The sequence below is a fragment of the Diceros bicornis genome, chromosome 18 (genome assembly GCF_020826845.1).
Source record: "Diceros bicornis minor isolate mBicDic1 chromosome 18, mDicBic1.mat.cur, whole genome shotgun sequence".
In the NCBI taxonomy this organism is placed as follows: Eukaryota; Metazoa; Chordata; class Mammalia; order Perissodactyla; family Rhinocerotidae; genus Diceros; species Diceros bicornis.
The window spans coordinates 26,928,134-26,955,701 of NC_080757.1; the positions used below are offsets into that span (position 1 = coordinate 26,928,134).

Below are 27,568 nucleotides of genomic sequence, written 5' to 3' on the forward strand. Positions count from 1 at the left end.
CCTGGTTTGCCCATCGGGAAAGTGCTCAGCCGCATCTCTCTCCTTCTGATTTAAATATTCCTCTCGTTCTTCTTTCTAATATTTATAGGATGTTAGAAGATGAAATTCAAGTTAACAATGTGGAAAAATTCAGCACAATTAAGAAAAAAATGAGTGTCCCACTTGAGGATGAAGAAACTGTAAACAGAAGCAGAAGAAGCTGTTGGGAAAGTTTTTTCTGATGACACATTGCTTCTTTGAATAAATCTTTGTGTCAACTAAAAGCTTGCCTTTGCTTTCTCTACTGCAAGCACCACGTCCTTGACATGACTTTAAGTCTTTCCTAAGCATTTTGAGAAGGAATTGATGGAATTCTCCCTACTGTTGATATATCAGAGTACCATGTATTTACATGAGACTTTTTGGCGAAAAGACCCAACTTTTCTTTTTTGTACCTTTATTACTCCATCTTTAATACAAGGCTGGACTGTTTATGTAGTCTGTTGCCTGAGACTGTGGTGTCGGAGGGACAATATTGGGGGCAGTATTAGAATTTGTTTAAGTCTGAACCGGGAATTCCATTTGTCTTAGTGACATTAGTGTCAAACTGTTAATGCCACACTATTTTAAATTGTGTCCAAGAGCCTGAGAGGCTTATGCTTATAGGTGCCATCTATAAACTTAGAAACAAACAAAAGAGCCTCTCTCCATTGAATATGTAAGCCTACTGAGCAATTAAAAAGCAGCCTGGGACCTCACCCGGGCAACTAGTCGGAACCAGAGCTTGTGATATTCCCCTGGATATTGCTGAAAACTGTCAGAGAAAAGCTAAAGCAAATAATCAAAGTGAAAATAATCGTTCCCCGGGAAAAGTCTTGCTTGAGAAGCTTGGTGTAGTGGAAAGAATAGTGACTAGTAACTTATGAATCTTTGGTTCTAGTCTCAGCTCTGCTGGTAACTACCTGTTTGGCAAACTGCTTCAAAACCCCAGGCTTTCTTCCATAAAATGAGAGAATTAAGGGAGGTCATTTACAAAGTCCCTTCCAGCTTAAAAAAATGATAAATCTGTACTTTGAATCACCTTTGAAGAATTTTTTTAAATTAGAATATAATTTACATATAGAAAAAATGCACATATCTTAATCATGCAGCTTGATGAATTTTTATACCCATGTAATCACCACTCAGATCAAAATTAGAATATTTACATCGTTCCAGAAAGTTCCCTGATGCCCCTTATAGTCAATACTACCTTTGACCTAGAGATTACCACTGTGACTTTTATCATCATGTATTAGCTTTGTCTGTATTGAACTTTAGGTAAATGGAATCATTCTGTACCTCCTCTTTTGTGTCTGGCTTCTTTTACTCAACTTCATGTTTTGGAGATTCATCCAGATGTTACATGTGTCACTAGTTCCTTCTTTACCTTGTAGTGTAGTATGAATATACCACAGTTTATGTATCCGTTATCCTGTTGTTTTCAGCTTTTGGCTTATTATGAATAAATCAGTTATAAACTTTCCTGTAGAAGTCTTTTTTTTGTTTTGACATACGCATTTTTTGACATATGCATTCATATCTTTTGGGCCTATACCTAAGACTGGAATTGCTGGCTCACTAGGTAGGCGTGCGTTTAACTTTATTAGGAACTGCCAGGAAAGTATTCCAAAACGACTATACTGTTTTTCATTCTTAACAGCAATGTGTGAGCCATTCTAGTGAATGTAAACTGTGGTTTTATTTTGCTTTTCTCTGATGAATACTGATATTTAGCACCTTGAATATACTTACTGACCATTTGAATATCTTCTTTTGTAATGTACTTGTGAAGTCTTTCGCCAGTTTTTATTAGGTCTATTCTCTTTATTGAATTTCAGGAGTTCTTTAAAGATTTTGGATGTAGGTCTTTTGTCAGATATTTTTAAATAAGTTTTTTCAAGTTTATTGCCTTTTCACTTTCTTATTGGTGTTTCTTGACAAGCAGAAATATAACTTTTCCATTGTTTTTATGTTTTGCTCAAAAAATTTTCCCTTTCTGACAGTCTTGAAGTGATGCTCTTCTCTAGTAATTATATAGTTTTGGCCTTTGCATTTAGGTCTTTGATCATTTTCAAATTATTTTTTATTACGTTATGAGTCAAGGATCAGGGTTCAGGTTCTTCCATACAGATACCAGTTGCTCCAGCACTGTTTATCAAAAAGATATGCCTTTCCCCCAATGAATTTCATTGATGCCTTTTTAAGAAATCATGTTTTTCCTGTATTCTCTATTCTATTCCATTGATATATATCTTTCTATATATATCTATATATCTGTCTTTACACTGCTATCATACTATCTTAATTCCTGTAGCTTTTTAGTAAGTTTTGAAATCTAACAGTTTGTCTTCACTTTTGTTTTTCATGTATATCTTGGCTCTTCTAGGTTCTTCGCGTTTCCATACACATGCATATGCACGTAAATACCAGTGGTTCACAGTGTGGTCTGTGGACCTCTGGAAGTCCCTATGACACTTTCATGGTGTCTGTTAGTGAAAACTATTTTTATAATAACATGAAATCATTATTTGCCTTTCTTTTCTATACCATGTTGACGTTTAGTAGACGTGGTAGAGAAGCAATAGTAGATAAAACTGATGACATTTTAGCGTAGTAAAAGCAGTGCCGTCAAACTATGTTTGAAGCCAATGCTATCCACTCAGTTTTTTTTAAAGAAACGTATAATTACTTAAGAATGTCTTTGATACAGTAAAAATCATTAATTTTATTAAGTTTTGATGCTTGCGCCTTCTTGTTAATACTGTATGTATCACAGTGGAATTAATGCACCATAGTTGTCTTGAGGAGGTGCACTTGTGTGATTGTTGTGAACTGAACTAGCAACTGTTTTCATGGAGTACCATTTTGCTTGAAAGAACAACTGACAACCTGTTTATTCAGACATGAGAATTGGCAGAAATTTTCTCAAAAATAAGCAAAGTAAGCCTGTCATTTCAAAGAAAACACCTGACAATATTTATTACCAATGGTAAAATTTTAGTCTCCAGGTGGACATTTGAAAACCATGTATCCAAGGTTTCCACCACTGTCTGCTTAACAGGTTCTCAATACTTAAAGACATTTCTGATGAGGTAGGTGGTGATATTAACTAGTGTGATATGTTTACATTGTATAATAAAATAAATCAACATTTGGAAGATCTGCAGTATTTTCCAAATGACTGATTTTGTGTTATTACAAAATTATGTATGGATAATGCACTCATTCCAAGTGTAAGATAGGACAAAGGATTTTTAACAGAGTACAGAAGTTAATTGATATGGTTTCAGATATCATTGCAACTAACTTGTTAAGTGTCGTATTAAAGAAGAATATCCCCAGAATCTGAAAAGGCTCAGAATCTCAACATGCTCCATCTTTTTCCAATTACATTTTTGAATGAGGCCAACTTGTCTTCATACACTTCAACCAAAACAATATATCATAACAAATTGAATGCATAAGCTAATACGAGAATCCACCTGTTGTCTATTATAAAGGTTTCTCCCCAAAAAAGTAAAAATGTCACTCTTCTCACTATTATTTTTTAGTTTGGAGATTATTTTTAATAAAAATGTCATTTATATTAATACATAAAGGGTTTCTTGTTTTTTAATGAGTTAATACATAAGTATTTTCAATGTTGATAGATATAATACACATAAACAAAAGCTCTTTAGAATTCTCAATTTTAAGAGCACAAAGGGGTCCTGATTCAAAAAATGTTTGAAAACCACTGATATATATATGCCTTCACACACATACACATATACATTAAATAGGTATTCATCTCTACAGAAATTTAGATGATATTTGATTGGAATTTCATTGACTGTATGGATCAAATTTGGGAGAATTGACATCTTTTTTTTTTTTAATAATTTTATTTATTTATTTATTTTTCCCCAAAGCCCCAGCAGATAGTTGTATGTCGTAGTTGCACATCCTTCTAGTTGCTGTATGTGGGACGCGGCCTCAGCATGGCCGGAGAAGTGGTGGGTCGATGCACGCCCGGGATCCGAACCCAGGCCGCCAGCAGTGGAGCGCGCGCACTTAACCACTAAGCCACAGGGACAGCCCAAGAATTGACATCTTAAAAATATTGAATCTTCCAATACATGAACCTTTTATAGCTATCCATTTATTTAGGCCTTCTTTAATTACTCTTAATATTTGTTAGATTTCAAAGTAGAAGTCTTACAAATATTTTGTGAAATTTACTTCAATTATTTGAGTTTTTCATGCTATTATAAATAGCATGTTTTATTTCATTTTTCAGATTTTTTTCATAGTATATAGAATACAGTAATTCTTTTTGTATGTTGAACTTCTATCCAGAAACCTTTCTAAATTCATGTATTAATTCTAGTAGATTCCTTTGGATTTTCTACTATGCAGTTATGTCATCTGTGAATAAAGATGGTTTTACTTCCTTCCAATCTTTATACCTTTTATTTGTTTTTCCCCCTTATCATACTTGCTTAGACCTCCAGTACAGTGTTGAATAAAAGGGATGATATTGAACATTCTTGTCTTCTTAATCTTAGTGGGAAACGTTTAATATTTCACTATTAATAATATGTTATATGTGGGTGTTTTGTTTTTAATGAAAACCTACATTCTTATATTGTATAATTCCTATATTGGAACGCCTACGTTTTTATATTGTATCATTCCTTTATTAGAATGAGGAAAAGATAGACAAAATCCATAAAAGAACCAAACTGACATTCTAAAACTGAAAAATATAATATCTTAAATAGTTCATTGGATGGGCTTAATAGCTGACTGGATGCAGAAAAGAAGAAAGGATCAGGGACTCAAAATCAAGTCAAAAATTATCAAAACTGAAGCAGAGAGAGAAGAAAATAATGAAATAAAACAGAACTCAGTGTGAGAAATGTGTGGATAATGCTAGACTGTCTAACATAGGAGTAAGTGTTACACGTGGATGACAAGAAGGAGAGAATAGGGCAAAGGAAATAAATGAAGGGCTGAGAATTTTCCGAAATTAAAGACATCAGCTCAAAGTTTCAAGAAATTCAGTGTACCCCAAGTAGAATAAATAGAAAGAAAACCAAACCTAGGCGTCAGAGTCAAACTGTTGACATCCAAAAGTCATGAAGCAATTTTAATAAGCCTACTGTGTTTCTTTATTTCTTACGTTCATATTTGGGTGAGGGTTTAGAGTTTTGACAAAATTAGGGTGATTTTTAAGTTTCTTTGGCAGTATGAGGTCCCTGTCTCCCAGTGATCTATGAGGAATCTTCAGGATATTTGCTGTTAGATAGAAGTAAAAGATATGAGAATCCAGTAGTTATTGATAGATAGCCATGTGCCCAACACTGTGCTAGATGTTTTCACATGACTTATCTCATTTAATCATATTTAATTAGGATCACAGGTCCATTTCAGAAATATGCAAAGAGTGGGACTTAAGACACCTAGCTCCTGATACTTAGAATTACTTGAAGTGCATTATGGTGACACCTCAGATAAGTCCAAACCTCTTTTTACCCTGCCTGATCAAATATTCATTTCAAAACACTGTATGCTGAAATGAGCCATGTGGGAGTTGAAGAGAATCAACTATTCAGGTGGTGAAAATGTGTGAATGCAGCTGGCAGATGAAGTTCCGGTATGATGGACTCCCAGCTTGTCCTTATTGCTTCAGGCAACAACTGACAGAGCTGACTCGTCATTGGCTTTCCATTTCTGGCATTGATAGGACTGAAAATTCTCAGTGTCACAGATACTTAAAAGCTGTCCCTGTTATAGTGGATACAAATAGTGCTGGAGGGTCCTTATTGCATAGAGATGTAATCAATATGGTCTAGAGTTCTTGACCTGAACCTATAATTATCTGGATGTTATAAAGGTAGCTTGTTGTTACAGAATGCTTATATTCAGAACTTTGGGGCTATGTTGTGAATGGAGGGAAGAAAAATAGAGGCTTTGTCCCTCTTTCCATACTTCACAGTATTCAAGAGGCTATCGTAATTATCACTAAACAGGGTATTCTTATAGGATTAGACCATTGTATCTTTGGGATTTGGGGTGCTGAAGTTTAAATCTCACCTCTGATGCGATTGGATACCCTGCAAAAGTTGTGACTTTAATATTATGCAGCTTGTAACTGGTTTTTCGAATACCAAAATAGAATTTTTTTCGTTGATCCAAATACCTGGATTTGAAGTGCAACTTGAAATGATAACACATTTGAGTTTGATCTTTGCCTGCAGCTAAATGTATGCTGAAAAAAGAAATTGGGTAAGCAGATATTGTGGCATCCATGATCCGTGGGCAAGAGTGAGTAGAAGGAGATGACACTGGTAGCAATTCTTAAGTCACTATTTGTACCGGTGCATTTAAGTATATTGTGATTGAGATTACTTTGTCATGTTGGATGGCATTATTATTGGATTACCCCATGGGTAGGAAGCATTGAAAAAGGGGGAGGAAAGTAATGCCTTGTCATAGAGGGCTCTTTGAGAACAAGGGGCTCTTTGTATTTCCACATGCCTGATATTGGTGCCTGCCACAGAGCAGATAATCAATATTTGTTGCATTGTTGATTTCTGATAAAACATAGCACTTTAAATATACCATAAAGTGATTATAATTTAATAATGCTGCATCTTTATACCTCCATTACCTCACGTAAGCCTAGAAAATATAATTTTAACCCAGAGCCCTTCATTAGGGTTGCCCTTAGGTTTATGATCATTGTTCCTTTGTCTGGGCCTTTGGTAAACTGTGTGATCAGTTGAAATATTTTGCAGAACGTTTCAAATTATCTTTTATGTCATTTTTTTAAAGTAGCATTATGTTTAAGTAGTATGTTTCTCATCTTTGATAGCTTTTACATAACCAGATAATAAAAATAAAGGAATTATGGCTGTCAACTCAATTGTGCTTTGGTCTTATTAGGCTAGCATGGAAATTTGTGTTTGAAGGTCATCTTTATAAAGCATTAACTGCGGCAAATTCCTGCTTTCTGGGATCTGTTGTCAAGCCTGGCAAACATCCTCTGAAAGGAACGGATTTGCTTTTGTCTTCTGGTTATATGATGCTAACTTGCAGACATATCACTGTATAGATACGGGGGCTTTTAAGCTACCCCATCTTAGACGTGGGCCCAGCATATTGGCATGTAGGCATCTGATCTAAGTTCCATTAAGCCAAAAAGTTTTTTTGAAGAATTGCCACTGCTTTGGCAATGTCGTTGCAGTTCAGTGACTTGTTCTTATGCTTTAGGCAGCCCTATGAGACATGGCATTTTGAGTCTTAAACCTATTTTTATGCTCTAAGAATATTGGAAAGACCATGATTATTCTGTAAATGATCAGTGTTAAGATTGTAGAGAATACCAAAAGTTGTGCTTGCAACTTTAATTGAACTCCCCGGTTAGTAATCTCTTCTCTAGATGAGTTTATATAGTTTTCAAGTAAAGAATGTTTGCATGATTGGAAAGAGAAAAGATTCACCCTCCGTTTCTCTCTACCTAAAGCGGACACTTCCAGCATCCACAGTCAACCCTTCGACATTCTCCTATCAGGCTGACTTTTCCTTTGTCAGAAATTGTTAGCCATGAGAGAATACCCCTAATTAGAGTTTTTATAGCCATGCTTGGGTCCCAATTCCTGAATCAGAGGAGTAAGCCAGAGAGACCTTAGTCAAATTTTGGTACGGTGCCCGAAACTTTTCATTTGCCTTGAAACCTGTTCTTAATTTTACTCTTTATTCCAATTCACCCCTTGATTAAATTAATTACTTTCTCCTCTGTTCTTAAACTTTTACTGTTGTGTTTATCACCTCATATTAAAGTTAGTTGGGAACCATTTCCCATTCTAAACTGTGAGCTCATCTTTGTACTCCCCACAGCACCCTGAATGGTTCTGACACATAATAGGCACTCAGTAAATGTTAATGAATTCAACATTTCAGCATGGAATATTGAAACCAAATTTTTGCATTTGTCTAGACGCAGTAGTTGCCTCCTAGGAGGGGGCTGAGTCGCTAGGGAACAGAAATAAGGAGACTTTCTTTTCGCTGTAGTCTTTTAGAACATGTGCATGCAATATCCATGCAAAACACAAATGAAACTCTCCTTTCAATGCCTAACATATTTTCGGAATTTGACAGGTTACCATTGCAAGTTATTATTGTTTGTTTGTTTGTTTATACAAATGAAGAACCTGAGGTTAAGGGATGTTAAATAACTTCTATTGTCGCATAGCTAGTAGGTGCTAGAGCAAAGATATGAATCTGTGAAACCTTCATTTTTTCCAGGATATTGAACAGCATCTTGGCCACAATAGCCTACCTTGATTTTCTTCATACAATCAGCAGGTGGCAGGGTGTGTATCTGACCTAGGAACTATCCTTATTTATTCTTTATATCATAAACTATGTGCATCATAGAAGTCGCAGAAATACAGCACCTCCACTTTTGAGTGGCACCTCTATTTTAAGGGGCCATTGGCAAAACCTCTTTGATAAGATTTTGATGATTGAAGACTGTTATACTCCTGGCTTACCTAGGTATCCCTGCAGCTCACAGAGAGACTCTTACCCTTTAAGCAGTAAACATTTATTTTCAGCTAGGAAAGCTGCTCTCAGTCAGGTAATGTTTTCTCAAGCTGAAAAAGGCTTTCACTAAAGAATGGTGATTGCCCAAGGTCACATTTCTTTTTCATCTACTTGTGGGAAAATGCAAACTGAAGGAATACTAGTGTTTGAAACTTACAATTTATTGTATATTTGGAGGCAGGGGAGAGGGAGGCAAAGTGATTATATTTCTCTTAAAAATATTGTTAATTGCTTTTTCAAAATATGGATTAAAGCATAAAAGAAGCCAAAAAAGCTCTAATTCTAAATGGACGTGACACCTTGGTCTTCTATCATGGCATAGCATATGAGTGGGATTCCCAATGGACCTTTGTACACTACAATATTAATACTATAAAGATCTAAGAGTTCTTAGCTGCTTTGAAAGTTGTAAGAACTGTTCAGATCCCATCCACTGGACTTGTTTTGTCACGTGTTAAAATTATTCTGGTTTGTGTTGTATAGTTTATTCAGAAATAACCTCCCACCTCAAATTCTCAATAATAATATTTAGCTTTTCAATAAACTTAAAAAGAACAGCTCATATAGGAAAGTGTACCTGAGAGATAAATGTTTTTGCCTTGTTTTTCTTGCCCATTAATGCTTAGGAACTACAAGGTCTTTAACTGGCCCATTTCATGCCTCTGTTTTTTCATCTGCAAAATGGCGACTAAATTTTGCCTTCTATTTGTTTGATATGGTCAAAATACTAATAAAGTGACAGGCTCTGGGGTGATACTTCTGTTGGCTTCTGCTATTGATGGTGGAATTTTCACTGTAGTTTGCTTTAACACTGTGGTTTCAAGAATAAACAATATAGTTTATTTATTTTGGTTTATTATGGTTTATTTTTAACAATATGATTTTAAGAACAAAAGAAATTACTTAAAGAACTTCAATAAATATAGTACCATTAACATTCACAAAAATAGCTATATGCAAATTAGTAGATGTCCTTGGCTGAGATAAAATTATTTTGAGGTTGTAATAATGAAAATTAATGTAAGTTAATGTAATTTTGAATTATGTACTTCCTTCCTTATGAAGGAAACCTAACTGCACTATGTGTTCATGGAAAGTTATGGAATTAAAAGGAAATAAATAGGATATTTAACATCTCTACTTAAATCTTGAGTTATATTTCGCCAATACAGTTTCTGTGCTGCATATTAAATTCTATATATGATGAATAATATAATTTTGATTGCTTAATATACTGTGCTAAGCGTTTCACGTATATTACCTTCTTTATTCTTCACAAAAATCCTGTGAGGTAAAGACATTGTTATACTATCCTTTTTTAGAATAAGGAGCTATGGCTCAGAGAAATGATGTACACTATCTGCTTACCACTTTGGCAGTGCCATCTGAAGTTCTTTCTAACTGTTTGTTCTCTCCTTGTTACTTTATTTCAATAATAATAAGAATAATAGGTTACACTATATCTCAAAGTGTTTTTTTTGCTGTTTATGTATATCTTATTTATTCCTCCTGACCACCCTGTGGAGAATGGTTATACTATTGTCCTCATTCTATAATTGAGGAAACAGACTTAGAGAAGTGGTAGGTCCCAGGTTGGATGCCAGGCAGTCTCATTCCAGAGTTTGTATTCTTAGCTAACAGATGATGTTCTTTGAGGGTATGTTCAATAACGATAGATTAGATTCTGATATTTCAGACAATGGTCTAAATCTCAGAAATTATTATCTCACCCTCCTTCTCCACCATCCAGTTCTTCCATTTTTAGGCTGTGCCAGCATGACAATTCATTTCCTGACCCTCAGTTGATTCCTACAATAAGTTTGTTAGATTAGATGTTCAAAGACCCTTCTGATTCTAAAATCTGTGATCCTATACTGTTTGGATACATTTGCAGTATTCTGAGGCAGCTCTGACAGTGCTTTAATGGAAAGGTATTCATCACTATGGCTTAGTGAGGAATATATTGACTTCTATACTTAAATGCAATTAACTATTTTAGGGAGTTTTGGTGGGGACTACAAAATGGGAACTAACTCCTCAAGCCTCTTCATCTCCTTAAAAAAGAAGAACCTCAAAATAGTTCTGCCCACATGGATTTGACTCTAGTCATATTTGTTTTTGCGTGTAAATACATTTTGCTCAGCCTACAAAAGATGAAGAAATGGAGCCACTTTTTTTTGCCAGAGGAGCTATCTCTCTCCATGTTAGACCAGCTGTTTACATTGCTTTTGGACTCTGTCTTGGTCTGTCATTGTCTCTCTTTCATTCCTTTTTCCCCCCTTTCTCTATTTCAGTTTGTCTTCTGTCCCTATTTCTCCCTATTAGCTGCTGTCTTCCTATTTTGATAATTCTGTTTTATTTCTGTAAGTGAAAGACTCTCCCAAAGGATGCTGAATATGTCATTATTTCTATATCACTCCTTTTAGGCACAGAAGATTTTAGGTTGGCTGTAAAACTTGTTCTTGGCATAAATTTGGCAGAGAGTTTTTAGCCTGAGTGAGACTTTTCACTGGGATCATGAAAGTGTTGGGGCGTCCCTGCCCTCCACTCTTCCTTCTTCAAGTATGACATTAGTGGTTTTAGCTCTTGTTGACCCTTCTTTAAACCAAAGCTTTATAGCCTATTAGGGTACAGTGTGGATTTTTCTTATGATATGTTGGAGGGAAATAAAAATCTCCTCTAAAGTTACAAATGGTTTCATTTACCAAAATGACTATTTCTCTTGGAAAGTTTTGTCTTTTCTTTAAAATTTCCAGGAGTTGGGTGGGCTTGATGTCGTCTCTCCTCCGCCACCTCCCCACCCACACATTCACGTTGGCAGGGACGCTGAGAACTTTAAACATAATTCCAGGCTTCTAGGAGGCAAATCGTTGACCAAGGAGTAACCAAGACACACTTTTCTGCTGTTATTTTAAAGAAATTTTTTCAGTCAAAGTGGAAGTAAGGACAAAATATTACAGGCTTGTTTTTTACTGTTTCATTTGTAGAACATAGGACAAATGCTTTGGAACATCAGTAATTACTATTTCAAGCAACCCTGAGGGATTGACATCTATGCTTTTCAAATCTGCATTTAATCTCATCCTTCATCATTTATTGGCTTAGATAACTGTCTCATTTACTTAGGGATCCATGTCAGCACCTTGAGCTCCAAATCAGGTATTACGTGTCACCCCGTGGGAGAATCTCTGCATTGCCCCATCTATTCCTGCTTCATTAAAGGACTTTATGTAAGCATCTTTGTTTTTCCAAGATATCTGAAGGCCTTAATGAAATGAAAAATATTTGCCCTCTGTGTAGAAATAATACTTAAAACTTTTATCTTACGTTTGCTTATCAGAGTAACTTTGCCCAGCCCTGGAGCAGGGCATTCTTAATGTGGGCTGAATAGATCTAAGCCTCTGATGGGTCCACAAAGAACCACTGAAGAAACTTAAAGATTCCCTAGCTGAAGTCAGTAGTGTCCTTCAGTAAGGTACTAGATTATATCATAAATCTAGGCATAGCTGAGAAAAGGAAAAGTTGTGAATTTTTTATCATCACAAGCTGTGTAATGCATATTTCAGGTAACCTCCGTGGGTTTCCTCCCTGCTGTTGGCTCAGCTGTGGCTTTTAATGGAGCCATATCTGCACCTCCACTCTTTCATCCCTCCATTTTTATGAGAATTAAAAAGTAAATGGGGTGCTATTTAAATATTCCCTACTTATGTTTATTGAAAACTACCCTGCCACAGGGCATAGCACTTTGAAAAACTGCCTTGCACCAGCCCAGTTTTCCACCCACATGGTTTACCCCAAAACCTGGACTTTGCTTGCCTCAGACCTTTAATTTCTTTAAACCAAATGATCACAGAAAAACTTAGGAGGAGCCTAGTTTCATTGGTGAGGTTTTCAATAAAAGTTAAGTGGAGTGTGGCTAGAAAACCAGACCCGTTAAAAGCCATGACTGTGCTGACACTAGAGGAAAAACCTACAGAATTCTTAAAGTTCTTGCCTTCAGTGTTGGAGAGAGAGGGAAAACAAGGGAAGTGGAAGGGCTACAGCACTCCACTTCGGGAAAGAAGGAGGGCGAGGGGAGTTCAATTGAGCTCATTTGTCACTTATTGGTGTTTTATTTAAAAGTTTGTCCTGCTTATATGTATATGTTCTTTCTTGAAATTTTTGAAAATATAAAGAATAAAATATAAAAGTAATTTCATTCCACAGATGTAATTATTTTTAACATTTTGGTGTATAAATTCTTAGTGTCTACTCCTTTTTTACTAATAGTATTTTTTAAATTGACAGTATATTAAACAGTGTTTTGTAACTTGCTTCACTTATTATTATCAGCAAATTTCCTTCAAGTCGTGAGATATTTTTCAAAACATAGATATTTTAGTGGTTATATTCTCTGAATCATTTACTTGTCTAGTCTTCTATCATTAAACTTTTTGGTTTCTAATTTCTTTACCATACTAAAGAAGAGTAAATAAAATTCCTATATATAAGTCTTTGGTTTATGGTTTCCAAACATTTAAAGAAGAATTAATACCAATACTTCTCAAACTCTTCCACAAAATAGAAGAGGGAGGAACACTTCCAAACTCATTTTATGAAGCTGGCATTCCCCTGATACCTAAACCACATAGGTTTAGGACATTACAGGAAAAGAAAATTACAGGCCAATATCCCTGATGAACATAGATACGAAAATTCTCAACAAAATATTAGCAAACCGAATTCAACAATACGTTAAAAGGATCATACACCATGATCAAGTGGGATTCATTCCAGGGATGCTAGGATGGTTCACCATCTGCAAATCAATCCATGTGGTACACCACATTAACAAAGTGAAGGATAAAAATCATATGATCATCTCAATAGTTGCAGAAAAAGCATTTGAAAAAATTCAACATCCATTCATGATAAAAACTCTCAACAAAGTGGGTATAGAGGGAAACCTCAATATAATAGAGACCATATGTGACAAGCGCACAGTTAACATCATATCCAGTGGTGAAAAGCTGAAAGATTTTCCTCCAAGATCAGGAACAAGACAAGGATGCCCAATCTCACCACTTTTATTCAACATAGTACTGGAAGTCCTAGCCAGAGCAATTAGGCAAGACAAAGAAATAAAAGGCATCCAAATCGGAAAGGAAGGAATAAAACTGTCACTATTTACAGATGACATGATCTTATATATAGAAAACCCTAAAGACTCTACCAAAATACTGTTGGAACTAATAAATTCAGTAAAGTTGCAGGATCCAAAATTAATATACGAAAGTGAGTTGCATTTCTATACACTAGTAATGAACTATCAGAGAAATTAATAAAACAATCCCATTTACAATTGCATCATAAAGAATAAAATACCTAGGTATAAATTTAACCAGGGAGGTAAAAGACCTGTACACTGAAAACTATAAGACATTAATGAAAGAAATTGAAGAAGACACAAATAAATGGAAAGATATTCCATGCTCATGGATTGGAAGATTTCATATTGTTAAAATGTTCATACTACCCAAATCAATCTACAGATTCAGTGCAATCCCTGTCAAAATCCCAATGGCATTTTTTCACAGAAATAGAGCAAACAATCCCAAAATTTGTATGGAACCACAAAAGACCCAGAATAGCCAAAGCAATCTTGAGAAAGATCCAAACTGGAAGCATTGTGCTTCCTGATTTCAAACCATATTACAAAGCTATAGTAATCAATATAATGTAGTGTTGGCATAAAAATGGAACAGAATAGAGAGCCCAGAAATAATCCCATGCATATATAGTCAATTAATTTATGACAAAGGAGCCAAGAATACACAATGGGGAAAAGATAGTCTCTCTGATAAATGGTGTTGGGAAAACTAGACCACTATCTTACACCATACACAAAAATCAACTCAAAATGGATTTAAGACTTAAACATAAGACCTGAAATCATAAAACTCCTAGAAGAAAACATAGATGGTAAGCTCCTTGACATCAGTCGTGGCGATGATATTTTGGATTTGATACCAAAAGCAAAGGCAACAAAAGCAAAAATAAACAAGTAGGACTACATCAAACTAAAAAGTTTCTGTACAGCACAAGAAACCATCAACACAATGAAAAGGTAACCTACAGAATGGGTGAAAATATTCGTAAATCAGCTATCTGATAAGGGATTAATATCCAAAATATATGAAGAACTCATACAATTCAATAGAAATTTTTGTTGTTTAACAATTTGATTAAAAAATGGGCAGAGGTTCTGAAGAGACATTTTCCACAGAAGACATACAAATGGCCGACAGGTACATAAAAAGGTGCTCAGCATCACTAATCATCAGAGAAATGCAAATTGAAGCGACAATGAAATATCGCCTCACACCTGTTGGAATGTCTGTTATCAAAAAGACAAGAAATAGCAAGTGTTGGCAAGGATGTAGAGAAAAGGGAACCTTTGTGCACTGTAAACTGGAATTGTGGAATGTAAATTGGTACAGCCAGTTTACATTGTGTAAAACAGTATGGAGGTTCCTGAAAAAATTAAAAATAGAACTATCATATGATCCAACAATTCCACTTTTGGGTATTTATCCAAAGGAAATGAAAACACTAGCTGGAAAAGATATCTATCTGAGATTCTGTTAATTTTTTAGTCTATTTTCTCTATATTGTTGTGTTTTTTTTTAGGAAGATTGGCCCTGTGCTAATGTCTGTTGCCAATCTTCCTCTTTTTCTTTTTTTTTTTCTCCCCACAGCCCCAGTACATAGTTGTATATCATAGTTGTAGAGTTGTAGAGTTGTAGCTCTTCTAGATGGGACGCCCCCTCAGCATGGCTTGATGAGCAGTGAGTAGCTCTGTGCCTAGGATCCGAACTGGCGAACTCCAGACCGCCAAAGCGGAACAGGCGAACTCAACCGCTATGCCTCCAGGCCGTCCCCTCTATATTGTTCTGATTGGGTAATTTCTATTGTTCTTTTACTGTTTACTGATTCTTTCCCACAGTCCCTCCGTTCTGCTATTGAATGCATCCACTGAACTTTTAATTTTGTTTATTGTATTTTTAAGTTCTAAAATTTCCAGTTGATTCTTCCTTACATCTTCTACTTCTTTGCTAAGAGTTTCTGTTTCTTTGCTGAGGCTTTCTATTGTTTCATTTGTTCTAGCAGGTTCATAATTGCTCTTTGAAACGTTTTTATCATGGCATTTTAAACACCTTTGTCAGATAATTTTAACAGCTTTGTCATCTTGGTGTTGATGTCTATTGATTGTCTTTTCTTCATTCAGTTTGATATCTTCCTAGTTCTTGGTGTGTTGAGTGATTTTCAGTTGAAACCTGGACACATTCCTAAGATTTGAATCTTATTTAAATCTTTTGTTTTAACTGGCTTTCTCAGACACCACTATGGAAGTGGAATGTTGTGCCTTGCTTTTGCCAGGTGGTGGTAGAAGTCCTGCTTGGGCAGCATTACTACCCAAGGTCAGGGTTCTGTTGGGCAGAGATGGGAGTTCCAGCTCCCCATGTGGTCTCCGCTGACAATGCAGTAGAGTGGTTTCATTACTGCTGGACGATGACGAAAGTCCTAACTCGCCCCTAGGCCTGTTCTGACAGCACGAGAGTGGAGAGGAGCAGGGGCGCCTCTTTCCTGCCGGGAGGGGGTGGAAGTCCACGCTCCCTGTTTGTTCTGCACTGACACTGCATATGTGTGTTGGGAGGTGGTTCTTGTTAACAGCTGTGGGGAATTAAAGTCCTGACTCCCTACTTAGCCTCTTTTGACACCACCCTGCTGGGGTTGTTGGCATCTTGTTATAGCCTCATGACAGTGGAAAGGGTGGAAATCTAGGCTCCCCACTTGGCCTCTGCTGGCATGAGTGGTGGTAGAGCCACAGTTTTCTCTGTGGTGTTTGGCTAGAGTAAAGCAGTTGTTTCCTAAAAGTTTCTATCTTGCGAGACTGCCCCTTCCCTATTCCTTTGGCTAGAGAGCTCAGGCTTTTGTTCAGACTTGTTTTCGTCTTTGTCCGTTGGCATTTGGCTTCTTCAGCTCCAAGGCTGGGATATATGAGGCAAAAAGAACACCCAAAGACCTCATCTTCCCTGTGTCATTTCTTGTGTCCTGAACAAATGTTCTAGCTGGTCTGCCCTCTTTTCTCCACCTTTCAGAGTCTTCTTATGTTTGTTTTGTACATAATGTCCAGGGGTTTGGGTTGTACTTAGCTGGAGAAACAGACATCTACTCTATTTTCCCTTAAGTGGAATCAGCTTGTGCAATTAAATCTTTCAGCAAAAATATATATGTATATATCTGTCTGTCTGTATATGAAAAAATAATACATCTTATAAATGAACAGTTTGTCCCTGATTTGGTCAGTATCAGGAGGCAACACGCTTATTCTCTAAAGAGCCAGGCAGTAAATATTTTAGACTTTGAAGGCCGTACTATAATGGTAGGTACATTTGAATTTTTCATTTCTTCCTTGCTTCTTTTTACTTTACCAGTATTTTAGAGCATCATGTTCAGTATTACACAAATTTAAAACCAAGCTAGACATTTCATGTACATTAAAGTAAGCTAAGGTTTGCCAACACTATTTTTCTTTTTGAGATATGTTGCAAAAGACCGGAAAGGAAAAACGTTGAAACCGTGATGGCTGTAGAATGTGCCTTGACTGAGTATGAGATTGGCTTTGTGTGTGGAGTCTTGAGTCTTGCTAAGTATGGCCACAACTTTGCTTCCTCCCTCCTTTATCTGGCTTCATTTTCTTACAAATAGAGTTTGTAGATGAGTCTCTTTTCTGCTAGAGACCTTACTGGTAAACCTGCAGAGATCTCAAACTCAGGTTTCTCTGGAGCTGGTGTCTACGGAAAGAGCTAGAGATGAGCACCTAGCTCAGTAAGCTGGTATTGTCTCTCATATGGTAGGTGGTTTGAGTTACTGTCTGCATTGAGTTATCCATTCCTTTGTGCTCTGGATATCTTGCAATTGAAATTTCATTACTCAGGGATGTTTGTAAAATAAAGAATCTATCCCAAAGACCAAAGTATTTTCTTTCTCCAGGTCACTATGTAGATTCTATCATAAATTGGTAGAATCTTGTTGCAAACTAGTACTGAGTCTAAGGACTCCAGTGAACTATAGAAATGTTCGATAACATTTACCAAAGTAGGGACTAATTTCTCAGGATTCTGGTGCTACTATTTGAAATGCATATTGTTTGTTTCTTTCTAACACGGCTTTCTTATTATTCCATATTGACACTGCAAAAAAGAAATGCGTTATAGTTTTTAAATTACCTTCCAAAAAGTTGACCGTTCTTCTGTTTGTCAATTACTTAAATATTCTATATATTTTTAAATGGTTGCTTGGTAGGGAGTCTCTAGACACAACACTTCACACTAAGTGAGGCTGACAGTTAAGTGATGTGGAAGCCATTATCTCACCTTTGTGCTTGCAGGCTGTGGCCTCCTGCCTTTTCCTATTTCATAATAAATAGCATTAGTATTCAGGAACTTTTTAACACCTATTGAGGACAGGATTTTTCTAATCCCCTATAAGAGAGGATTTTAAAAATGAATGACTAAAACCTAACAGACATAACATACAAAAAAGAGAACTATGCATCATTCTTACATTTGAATATAGATTCACAAATCTCAAATAAAATACCAACAAACCAAGTTGAACATTACAATAAAAGAATAATCTACTGTGACCAAATATGATTTATCACATTTCTTTCCTTTCCTTTAAAGCATAGCTCCTCAAAAGAATCATCTGTACTTGGTATCATCAGTTTCTGTGTATGTGTGTGTGTACACGTGTACACTCACACACACATGCTCTGTCTTCTCTTTAACTCCTTATTATAAAAAATTTCAAATATATGCAAACATAGAAAGAATAGCATGACGAACCCCTAACAATCAGGTAGCTTCAACAATTAAGAACTCATGGCGAAACTAGTTTTATATCTTACCCCACTACCCCACCATATTATTTTGGAGCAAATTTCAGACATCATGTTATTTCTTTTTTTTACCCCCCCAAAGCCCCAGTAGATAGTTGTATGTCATAGCTGCACATCCTTCTAGTTGCTGTATGTGGGACTCGGCCTCAGCATGGCCGGAGAAGCGGTGCGTTGGTGCGCGCCGGGGGATCCAAACCCGGGCCGCCAGCAACGGAGCGTGCACACTTAACCGCTAAGCCATGGGGCCCGCCTAAGACATCATGTTATTTCATCTATAAATATTTCAGCACATATTTCCAAAAAATAAAGACTCTTTTTTTTAAAGCAAAGTATTATCATGCTGAAAAAATTAACAATTCTTTAATATCAAATCTCCAGTCCATGTTAAATTCTCTGATTATCTCATTTAAAAAAATCATGTTCCAAGTAAGACCCAACATTGCAAGTGATTGATATATCTCATAAGACTCTGTTAATATATAGGTTTCTCTTCCGTCTCCTTTTGTCAATTCCTTACAGTGTTTTAAGAAACCGGGCCATTTATCCTGTAGTGTTTCCCTTCTCACAAACAGGATTTTGCTGATTGCATCCCCATGGTGTTCTTTTGTCTCTGAAATTTCCTGTAAATTGTTGATTAGATCTAGAAGATTAGATCAGATGTTATTTTTTGGCAAAAATACTTATTTTTTGTGAATTTATGTTATGGGCATTTGAAAAAAGGGTATATTCTCCATTTTCAAGATATAAAGTTACATTTTATATCAGTTAGATTTACCTCATTAATTATGTTCATGTGTCTTCTAGTGCCGTATATATCCTGTCATGGACTTAGAAAGCTGAATTAAAATCTCATGCTACTGGGGGGCCAGCCCGGTGGCGCAAGCAGTTAAGTGCGCGCGCTCCGCTGCGGCGGCCCGGGGTTCGCTGGTTCGGATCCTGGGCACGCACCGACGCACCGCTTGTCGGGCCATGCTGTGGTGGCGTCCCATATAAAGTGGAGGAGGATGGGCACGGATGTTGGCCCAGGGCCAGTCTTCCTCGGCAAAAAACAGGAGGATTGGCATTGGATGTTAGCTCAGGGCTGGTCCTCCTCACACACACACACACAAAAACAAATCTCATGCTACTGGGGCCAGCCTGGTGGCGCAAGCGGTTAAGTGCGCGAGCTCCGCTGCAGCGGCCCGGGGTTTGCCAGCCGGAACCCGGGCGCGCACCACCGCACCGCTTGGCAAGCCATGCTGTGGCGGAGTCCCATATAAAGTGGAGGAAGATGGACACGAATGTTAGCCCACAGCCAGTCTTCCTCAGCAAAAAGAGGAGGAGTGGCAGATGTTAGCTCAGAGGCGATCTTCCTCAAAAAAAAAAAAAATTTCATGCTACTAATATTTTTCTCTTTATTTCTCCTTATATTTCTGTAGTTTTGCTATATAATGTCACTGTTGTATTGTGTGATATGTAGATATTCATAACTGTTAGAGCTTCATTGCACAATATAATATACCTAGGTATCCTTTTTAACATTTGTGTCCTTTTTTTTTTCTTGTTTAATGCTGTTTTGTCTAATTAAGATTGCAACCACTGCTTTTCTTTTTGCCATTGTAAATGTAGAAGGATACAAAACCATATAAAGTTTTATGTAAAAAAAAAATGTAGTAGGGGGCCAGGTTGGTGGTGTAGTGGTTCAGTTTGTGTGCACCGCTTCAGCAGCCCGGAGTTTGCAGGTTCAGATCCCGGGGGCGGACTTAGCCACCGCTTGTCAAGCCATGCTGTGGCAGGCGTCCCACGTATAAAGTAGAGGAAGATGGGCACAGATGTTAGCCTAGGGCCAATCTTCCTCACCAAAAAAAAAAAAAATGTAGTTATGTATATACACAATGTTATATAGGCATTTGTGTGTGTATATCTATATATATTTGAGAAACTAGAAGGAAACAGACCAAAATGTAGTGTTTAATCTCTGAGTGATGGGATTACGGGCAGTTTAAATTTTCTTCTTTCAAGTTTTTTTACAGTGAGTGTGTGTCATTTTTATAAGGCTTAAAAACTATTATTTTTACAGGAGAAAATCTTAAAGAAAGTATGCAAAGGTGGTTTGATTTTGTTAATGTTTTCAACTTTTTTTTTTTATTATTATTGAGTATACATAGTTTTTCGCCACAGCCTAGATAATGAACTAGGGACAGTATTCAACAGATCCCCAGCCCCATTTTAATCACGACTAAAGTCATACACATTGCCTCTTCCAGTGATGAGATTGAAATGGGAAAATTTGATTGCTAAGAATTGTTACATGAGTGAGGAAAAATTTCCCAGAGTCTTTGATATAACTTGACGACTGGGAGTGGAACGTGGGAGGCCTCCTGAAAATCTGTCTAACATTCGCTCAGGCCCCTCTGGGTTTTGAGCCAAATAACAAACCCTGCAGTTGAATTTTTCTGTCCAGACACTGGCTTAAATGAAGGTATACTTAACTTGGAAACGTCGGTTCAGCGTTTGGCTGGAATAGCTGTTGTAGAGGAGCTTCTTTAGATGTGAGGCCGTGAGGGAGTTCTCTGAGTACATGCATTTTCACACATCTGCTAATGCAAAAGCCCCAGTGTGAGCATTAGTACTCAGGAATGTGATGTGGATTTGAGATGATCTCCCCAGGATTTTGGCAGGTCAGGACAAACATTATCTTGCTCCCATATGTTTTTGTAGGCTCTTGAAAGGGAAATCATATACATTTCCTTAAACTGACATGCTGAATTTTCCCACATACACCCAAAAACCCTCTCAGCAAAAATAAATTCAGGAATATGTATATATGACACTCATATAGTTAGCATCTGTTGTCAATACAACAATATGAGCTGATTGCTGTTGGGAATCACATAGAGTTTGCATTTACTTTGATTTATGTTTAAATGGCTTATTTCAGAAAACCTGGCCCAACAGATAAAAACTATGGAAGATCCCACATTTTGAGTAAGTCCTTTATATTTCTTTCTACGCTGCTTTTTGTTAGGTGCTACAGTGTACCTGGCTGGGGTCCCTCATTTTCACTGCTTCCCCATTGATAGCTGTTCCTCCACGTGGGCACCTCTCCTGACAGTTTTTTGTATCTGATGTATATCTGACATATTCAGTATAAAAACAACCAGGGAACCCTTGTGAAGTGAAGAAATTCAAATATAATAATAATGATAACATGCTGTGTACAAAGACCATATCTGTTTTTTATCACCCTTGAGCAAACCCAGTCCTGTTTCATATGGGGTTTCACAAACAGTAGGCACTCATTAAATGTTGACTAACCCTTTTCCTAAGTCTTTTCATTCTCCAATCTTTAGTCCCTCTAGAGAATGATATATAATCTGCCCAGGAGTTTGGCTCCTTTTCTCTGCAAGTATAATATTAAAAGTTAAATAAAGATAGCGTGAGTTTTCGGCTACGTAACGGCTCCATGTGCCAAGGATAGCACGTTGGTTGATTCTCATCGGCACACCAGCTGAGAGATTTGGTCTTATTTCATTCTGTATTACAACTAGGCCCTCCTGTAGGACTGAACCTAATTCTGAGAAAGTAATAATATCTAATCACTATTTGTTTTCATGTTTTGTAAATGAGTTTTGTCGCTGCCGTGTCATGTGCCTAATCAAATCAGGCCTCCAGTTCTTTTATCTGCTTATACCACATAGTTTTCAGGCTATCAAATGTTATTTAAAACTAGCATCTAGGGTAGATTTCTTTTTTTCCCCCCACATTTGGAGAGGTCAGATATCTTTGACCTCATTTCTTTTACTTTTATTTTGTGTTTATTTACCACCGATGGTTTCATGTTGGATTATTTAGCTGGAAAAATGATTTCTACATGGAAGCAAGACCTGGGATTCTGCTCCACAAAGGGAAACACAGGAAGGCAATATTATCAATTGACTGTATTAACAAATAACTGGTCTTGGGTTCTTTTCCTGGTGTCTTGATGAACTACTGAGGTCATGTAGCTTTACTTGGTCTGAATTTATCAGTCTGAAAAGTAGAGATTGTAATAATGTATTTTGCTTATTTAGTTTGTTGACTACATACTATTCTAGAAGTTATGTTATTTTTAAGATCTTGTGATCCATAGAACTACTGGTATTATTGTATCAGTTTTTATTTCATAGCATGCTGGTACTTTGGCATTAGTTCTTCATCCATTGTTGGTTTTTAGGGGGAAAAACATGGAAAAGTTTCTGTTGGGTTTTTTCCCACTAATTTTCCTTGGTGAGTTATACAGTTAATTATATAAAAATGTTCTTCTGTTCTAAAATATGTGAGATTTTCAGTCCTTTGAAAAAATGGTTATACTCCATTTTCCATATATTACTCAACGTTAGAAATCTGCCTGCCAAATGATCCCAGGTATGGGATTGCAGCAGGTAATTTCCTGAGCTGTATGGTACAGATGATTTTCTGTGTTAGAAGATGCTATCGGCTCACCTGGCCTCTTAGTGACAGAGAAATCCTTTGTTTATTCATTTAGTAGGCAGATTAACCCTAATGAATATTGGCTTCCTGGAAATAGATACAGGTGACAATGGCAAAGTGAGGAGCGGGGAGAAGGAAGACAAATTCCCTTTTCTTTCTTCACTTATAAATAATGGTGGCTTTCATTGGAGAGTGTTTTAAATCGGAAAGGAATGCAAAATATTTTAATTTAAAAGCTAGATTTAAATAATCAACCTTTAATTTTATAGTTTTGAATGTGTATATATGTATACTCTTTTCAGAACAACTAAAGAGTTTCTGATTTTGGCAAACAAGTTAAAAGTTTTGTGCCTTTCAAATTAGAGTTAAATGAAAATATTTAATTAAATATTTCATGCTGCTTTGGGTAGAACCAGTCATTTGAACAGGAAAATGCAATCCTTGCACTCAGTTAAAATTTTGTGAATTAAAAAAGTATATCATTCATCGGCCTCTCCTAGCACATGAAAGACAATGTGCATTGTGGTGTGTTCATTTCTATAATCTGTTCATACTGTGTTCTATACATTTCTATAATGTGTTCATACGTATTTATTGGTTTTCTTAGGAGCAAAGATGAAGGACTACTATAGCCATTAGAAAATTATTCAGAGAATTATACTATAACTTCTAAGAAACTTGTAGAATTAAACTATTTTAAATTCTTTATATTGTTATAACTTTTAGTAATATTGGCAAAAATCATTTTTATGAATCTCATTCATATGAGATTCATGTGGATATTTGATGTAACTCTCAACAACATATGATGAAATGAAATGTTTTTGATTGCAACTCCTAAGCTTTGCTCACTGAAGGAAGGAGTACTTTACAACATTTTTCTATGAATGGTTTTGGAGATACATTATTCCCAAGACATGAATGTATAGACACAGATGTGAAAATCTCGTAACATTCAACCAGACTTTTCCAGATCTTACAGCTATAATTTATTCTGCACCTCTCCAAAGACTCCCAAAATGTCTTCTTTTACATAACTTTATCCATTGGAGAAAAAGTTAAAATTCTTCCCCTCCACATGCTAAATGTTGAAGATAGGCTTTTCATGATGCATTTTGTAGTTGACTATAAAAGCTCTAGAATTTCCAGGAAGAAGTGAAAAAGCAGAGTTTATCTTTCTATGAAGATTTAAAATTTATGATTTCTCCTAGCTAGGGTTGAGAGTCTCCTTGAATTGTGTTACGGAGAGTTCTGAATAATGTGAGATATATATGAATCAGGGGCAGTAATAAATTCTGAATGAATCTTTTGGTTTTTACTTAAGATTGTTTTATCCTTAAAACTAATGTTTCTATAACCTCTGACCGAATACAGAAGATCCAAAGTACTTCCAAGGGCGAGAAATTTTTCCTGGCCTCGTGTGAGTAGTTTAATTCTTTCCAATTGTGTGGTACAGTATGGCATGTGGTGTGAGTACATCAGAGATATATTTGCAGATTCTTAATTTACATATTACTTTGCCAAAATATGAGGTAATCCTTTACTGAATTGTCAGTAATATTTATTTTCAAAGATATTGGAAAAAGAGAAAGCAATGTGTATGTATCATATTATCTTCACATGAACCACTGCCTATGTTAACTGGATTTTTCTTTCCTTTTAGTGAAAAACCAAAGGACAACAGTCATTATACGATTTTGTATTTTAAGTATTTTCATAATCCAACATAAATTGGCCCACCCAAGGATTATGTCTGTCTTATAAAGATGTGTTTACATAGTCATTGGGTGAAAGATTGCAGAAGTTGAACCACTAGTTTTGAAAGTTGAGCCAGACCAGGAAAATCAGGATACAATTTGGCACTTATGGAGACGAAATGATTTCCTTTTTAGCTGCTGATTTCTACTGGGAAATGTATCCTTGGACTGAAAATTGCATCCGGAAAAATGTTTATGTAGTGTTTTTCAAATGACTGATTATTCTTCTAACCTTTAACATGAACTGTGTCTAATTTTGGTCTATTTTAACTCTTTCACGACTAAGGGATTTTTCTCTTTGTGGGAAAAATATTACCAACAAACATATCTTTACTCCTTTGAATACAAGAATGTCTTCCATGGCAACAACAACATAAAATGTGTTAAGATTTCTTCTTGAGTTTTTCTTCCAATCAGGTAGTACAGTGTCTTATGTTCTCCACCCTTTAAGACAGGCACTTAATTTTTTTATATTACGATACATCTTTAGAGAATAGTTTTAGTCTGCCTGAGCAGCTCCATATCCCCCCCTTATTCCATCACCACCTGCACGTGCGAAGTAGGAGCTTCTTAACATTTTCATGGGTAATATTTGACCCATAAAGTCTTCACAAAGATCAATACTTGCTATACATATTTTTTTGTACATTTTGTGACTTTTCTGGCTAAATTATTCTCCATCACAGCTTGCAAGAGTCTCTGTTCCATGCTGTCACTGCTTCACCATTAAATTATTGCAGGTGACCATGGCAGGGAGAAGGAGACACTGGAGGTCTCAAACTGGTCATTTCTGCTCACAATTCATGGGTTAGAACTGTGCTATCCAATATGATAGCCATTAGCAACATTTGGTAATCTAAATTTAAATTAATGAAAATTAAATAAAATTTGTAATTTGGTTCCTCAGTTGTACTAGCCACATTACAAGTCTACCATATTGGATAACACAAAATACAGAACATTTCCATTATCACAGAAAGTTCTCTTTGAACTTTAAGAGGATGGGAAAGTATAATCCTGTTATGAGCCCAGAGGTGGGGAAGAAGGAAATATTACCAAACTGCAATAATGTCTAACACCATTAGTAAACTATATGCTTGCAAATACTCCTCAGATGCTGTATATCCTTTTTTAGGGGGGCGTGGGGCTAGCTAAAAAGTGAGGAGGATGATATAAATAAATACATACATACATGCAAACATACATACACACATACCACTTCTAGCTGTGTGAAAAAAAAGACTTAAGAAGCATGTACTTGAAACTAACATTTTGCTAAGGAGGAGTCTTTGTGTTAGATATCCTTTTGAAGGAAGCATCTGTACGGCATTCATGTGGCCCTGGAGAAGATACTCAGGAAAGAAACACCACAATTCCCATTGAACTCAGAAAATGTGATTAAGGAATTTGAATGTAATTACCCAAAGTTTGGCTTTTCTTTTAAGGAACCCATTCATTTTGGAGATTCCTTGATACTGTAAATCTGACAACTAAATCTGGTTTTTTTTGGAAGACTTCCACCAAGAATAGTGTGAGTCAAGGATGAGCACATCAAAAGGAAGCCCATGCGGCAAGGACAGTCTGAGCAATATTATGTTTTGACTTGATTTTATCTATGGCTGATATTCAGAGGGGATATTTAGTGGAATGTGCAGAGCTTTGTTCAAGATTCATATCTTATTTGATTGGTGTACAAGGTTATTTAAATGCAAAGTGGGGCAACAATAAATATACATTCAAGCAAATCACACTACAGTTATTCCTGAACACAGTAATAATAATAGATTTGGAAAATTTTCTGTTTTCAAAGACAGAGTCCTTTTTACCCATAGTTGATGGATTAGAATTTGACAAGTGATAGACAAACCTCCGTTTCTTCTCTATCCTAAATGGTTTGACAGCTGTGTAAAACCCCCAGAAAGCAAGTAACCCAGCAGAGTTTGTGACAGAAACTGTGAACCGTCCTTTTTGGTGTTTCTGCCCTGTCTTGTCAAACATCTGGAAATCAGCATGTCTGCAGTCATCTCACAACATGATTTTGCATTTACATCATTGGGCTAGCTGGTAGAAGTTGTTTTTTTCTTTTTTTTAAGGAAAAAAAATCAGCAACTTTTGGTCTGTCACAAGGTCAAGTGATGATTAGTGATGCAGTCTATCCTAAACACATGTTTAGCCCAGAAAAGTTAAATCAGTTTCCAAAAATTTGGTAACCATTAGGGTACTTCCTAAGTCACTTCCGATGTCAAGCTTAAGGTGGAGGGGGGACAGGGCTATATTGAGTTCTCTGCAGTTTTCTACCAAAGGGACTTAATTTGGCAGCTGATCCAGCCAAGGAAACACTCACGCAATGGCAGAACTAGACAGGAAACACTCTTGAAAGCACTGTTTTGATAGAGGATCATGAGATCAGGCAAAGAGCTGTGAACTTTATATGTAGCCCAGGCCCTGTAGCACCAGGTTGGCCACCTGAGGGTATAGAAAAGAAAGGAAATTAAAGAAGGAGGGCCATATAACTTATGTGCAGCTTTCTTTCCTCAAAAGAGGAATGCGAAAAATTATGAAATTCTTTGAAGTAGAGGAACATAATCAATGAATTTTGTTGTTATTGTTTCCTGTTTTTGGTAAAACATTCCACCATCATTATTCACCTTTACATTTTTAACATGATTGTTAGCATAGACTACACACACTAACCTCATCAATTCTAACCCCCTTTTTATAGCTCTCAGAAGAGCTGTCTTCCAAGGAAAACATTGCATTGAGCAAAGGTTGTACTTTTGGAAGATGGACGTTTTATAAT

At 36.3% G+C, this 27,568-nt stretch overlaps 1 protein-coding gene across 7 annotated transcripts in view; it reads left to right on the forward strand.

The window, feature by feature from the left end:
* The window catches only part of BCAS3 (BCAS3 microtubule associated cell migration factor), a 559,119-nt gene that overhangs the window by 312,732 nt on the left and 218,819 nt on the right, over window positions 1-27,568 (forward strand). Inside the window, exon 24 of one of the 7 annotated variants that reach the window (XM_058560488.1) lies at window positions 89-1,503. The exons of the other annotated variants lie outside the window; for them this stretch is intronic. Within the exon in view, the coding sequence (XP_058416471.1) occupies window positions 89-96 (8 nt within the window). The 3' untranslated portion in view covers window positions 97-1,503. Of the gene's footprint in view, window positions 1-88; window positions 1,504-27,568 lie in introns of those variants that run through there. 7 annotated transcript variants of the gene reach the window in all.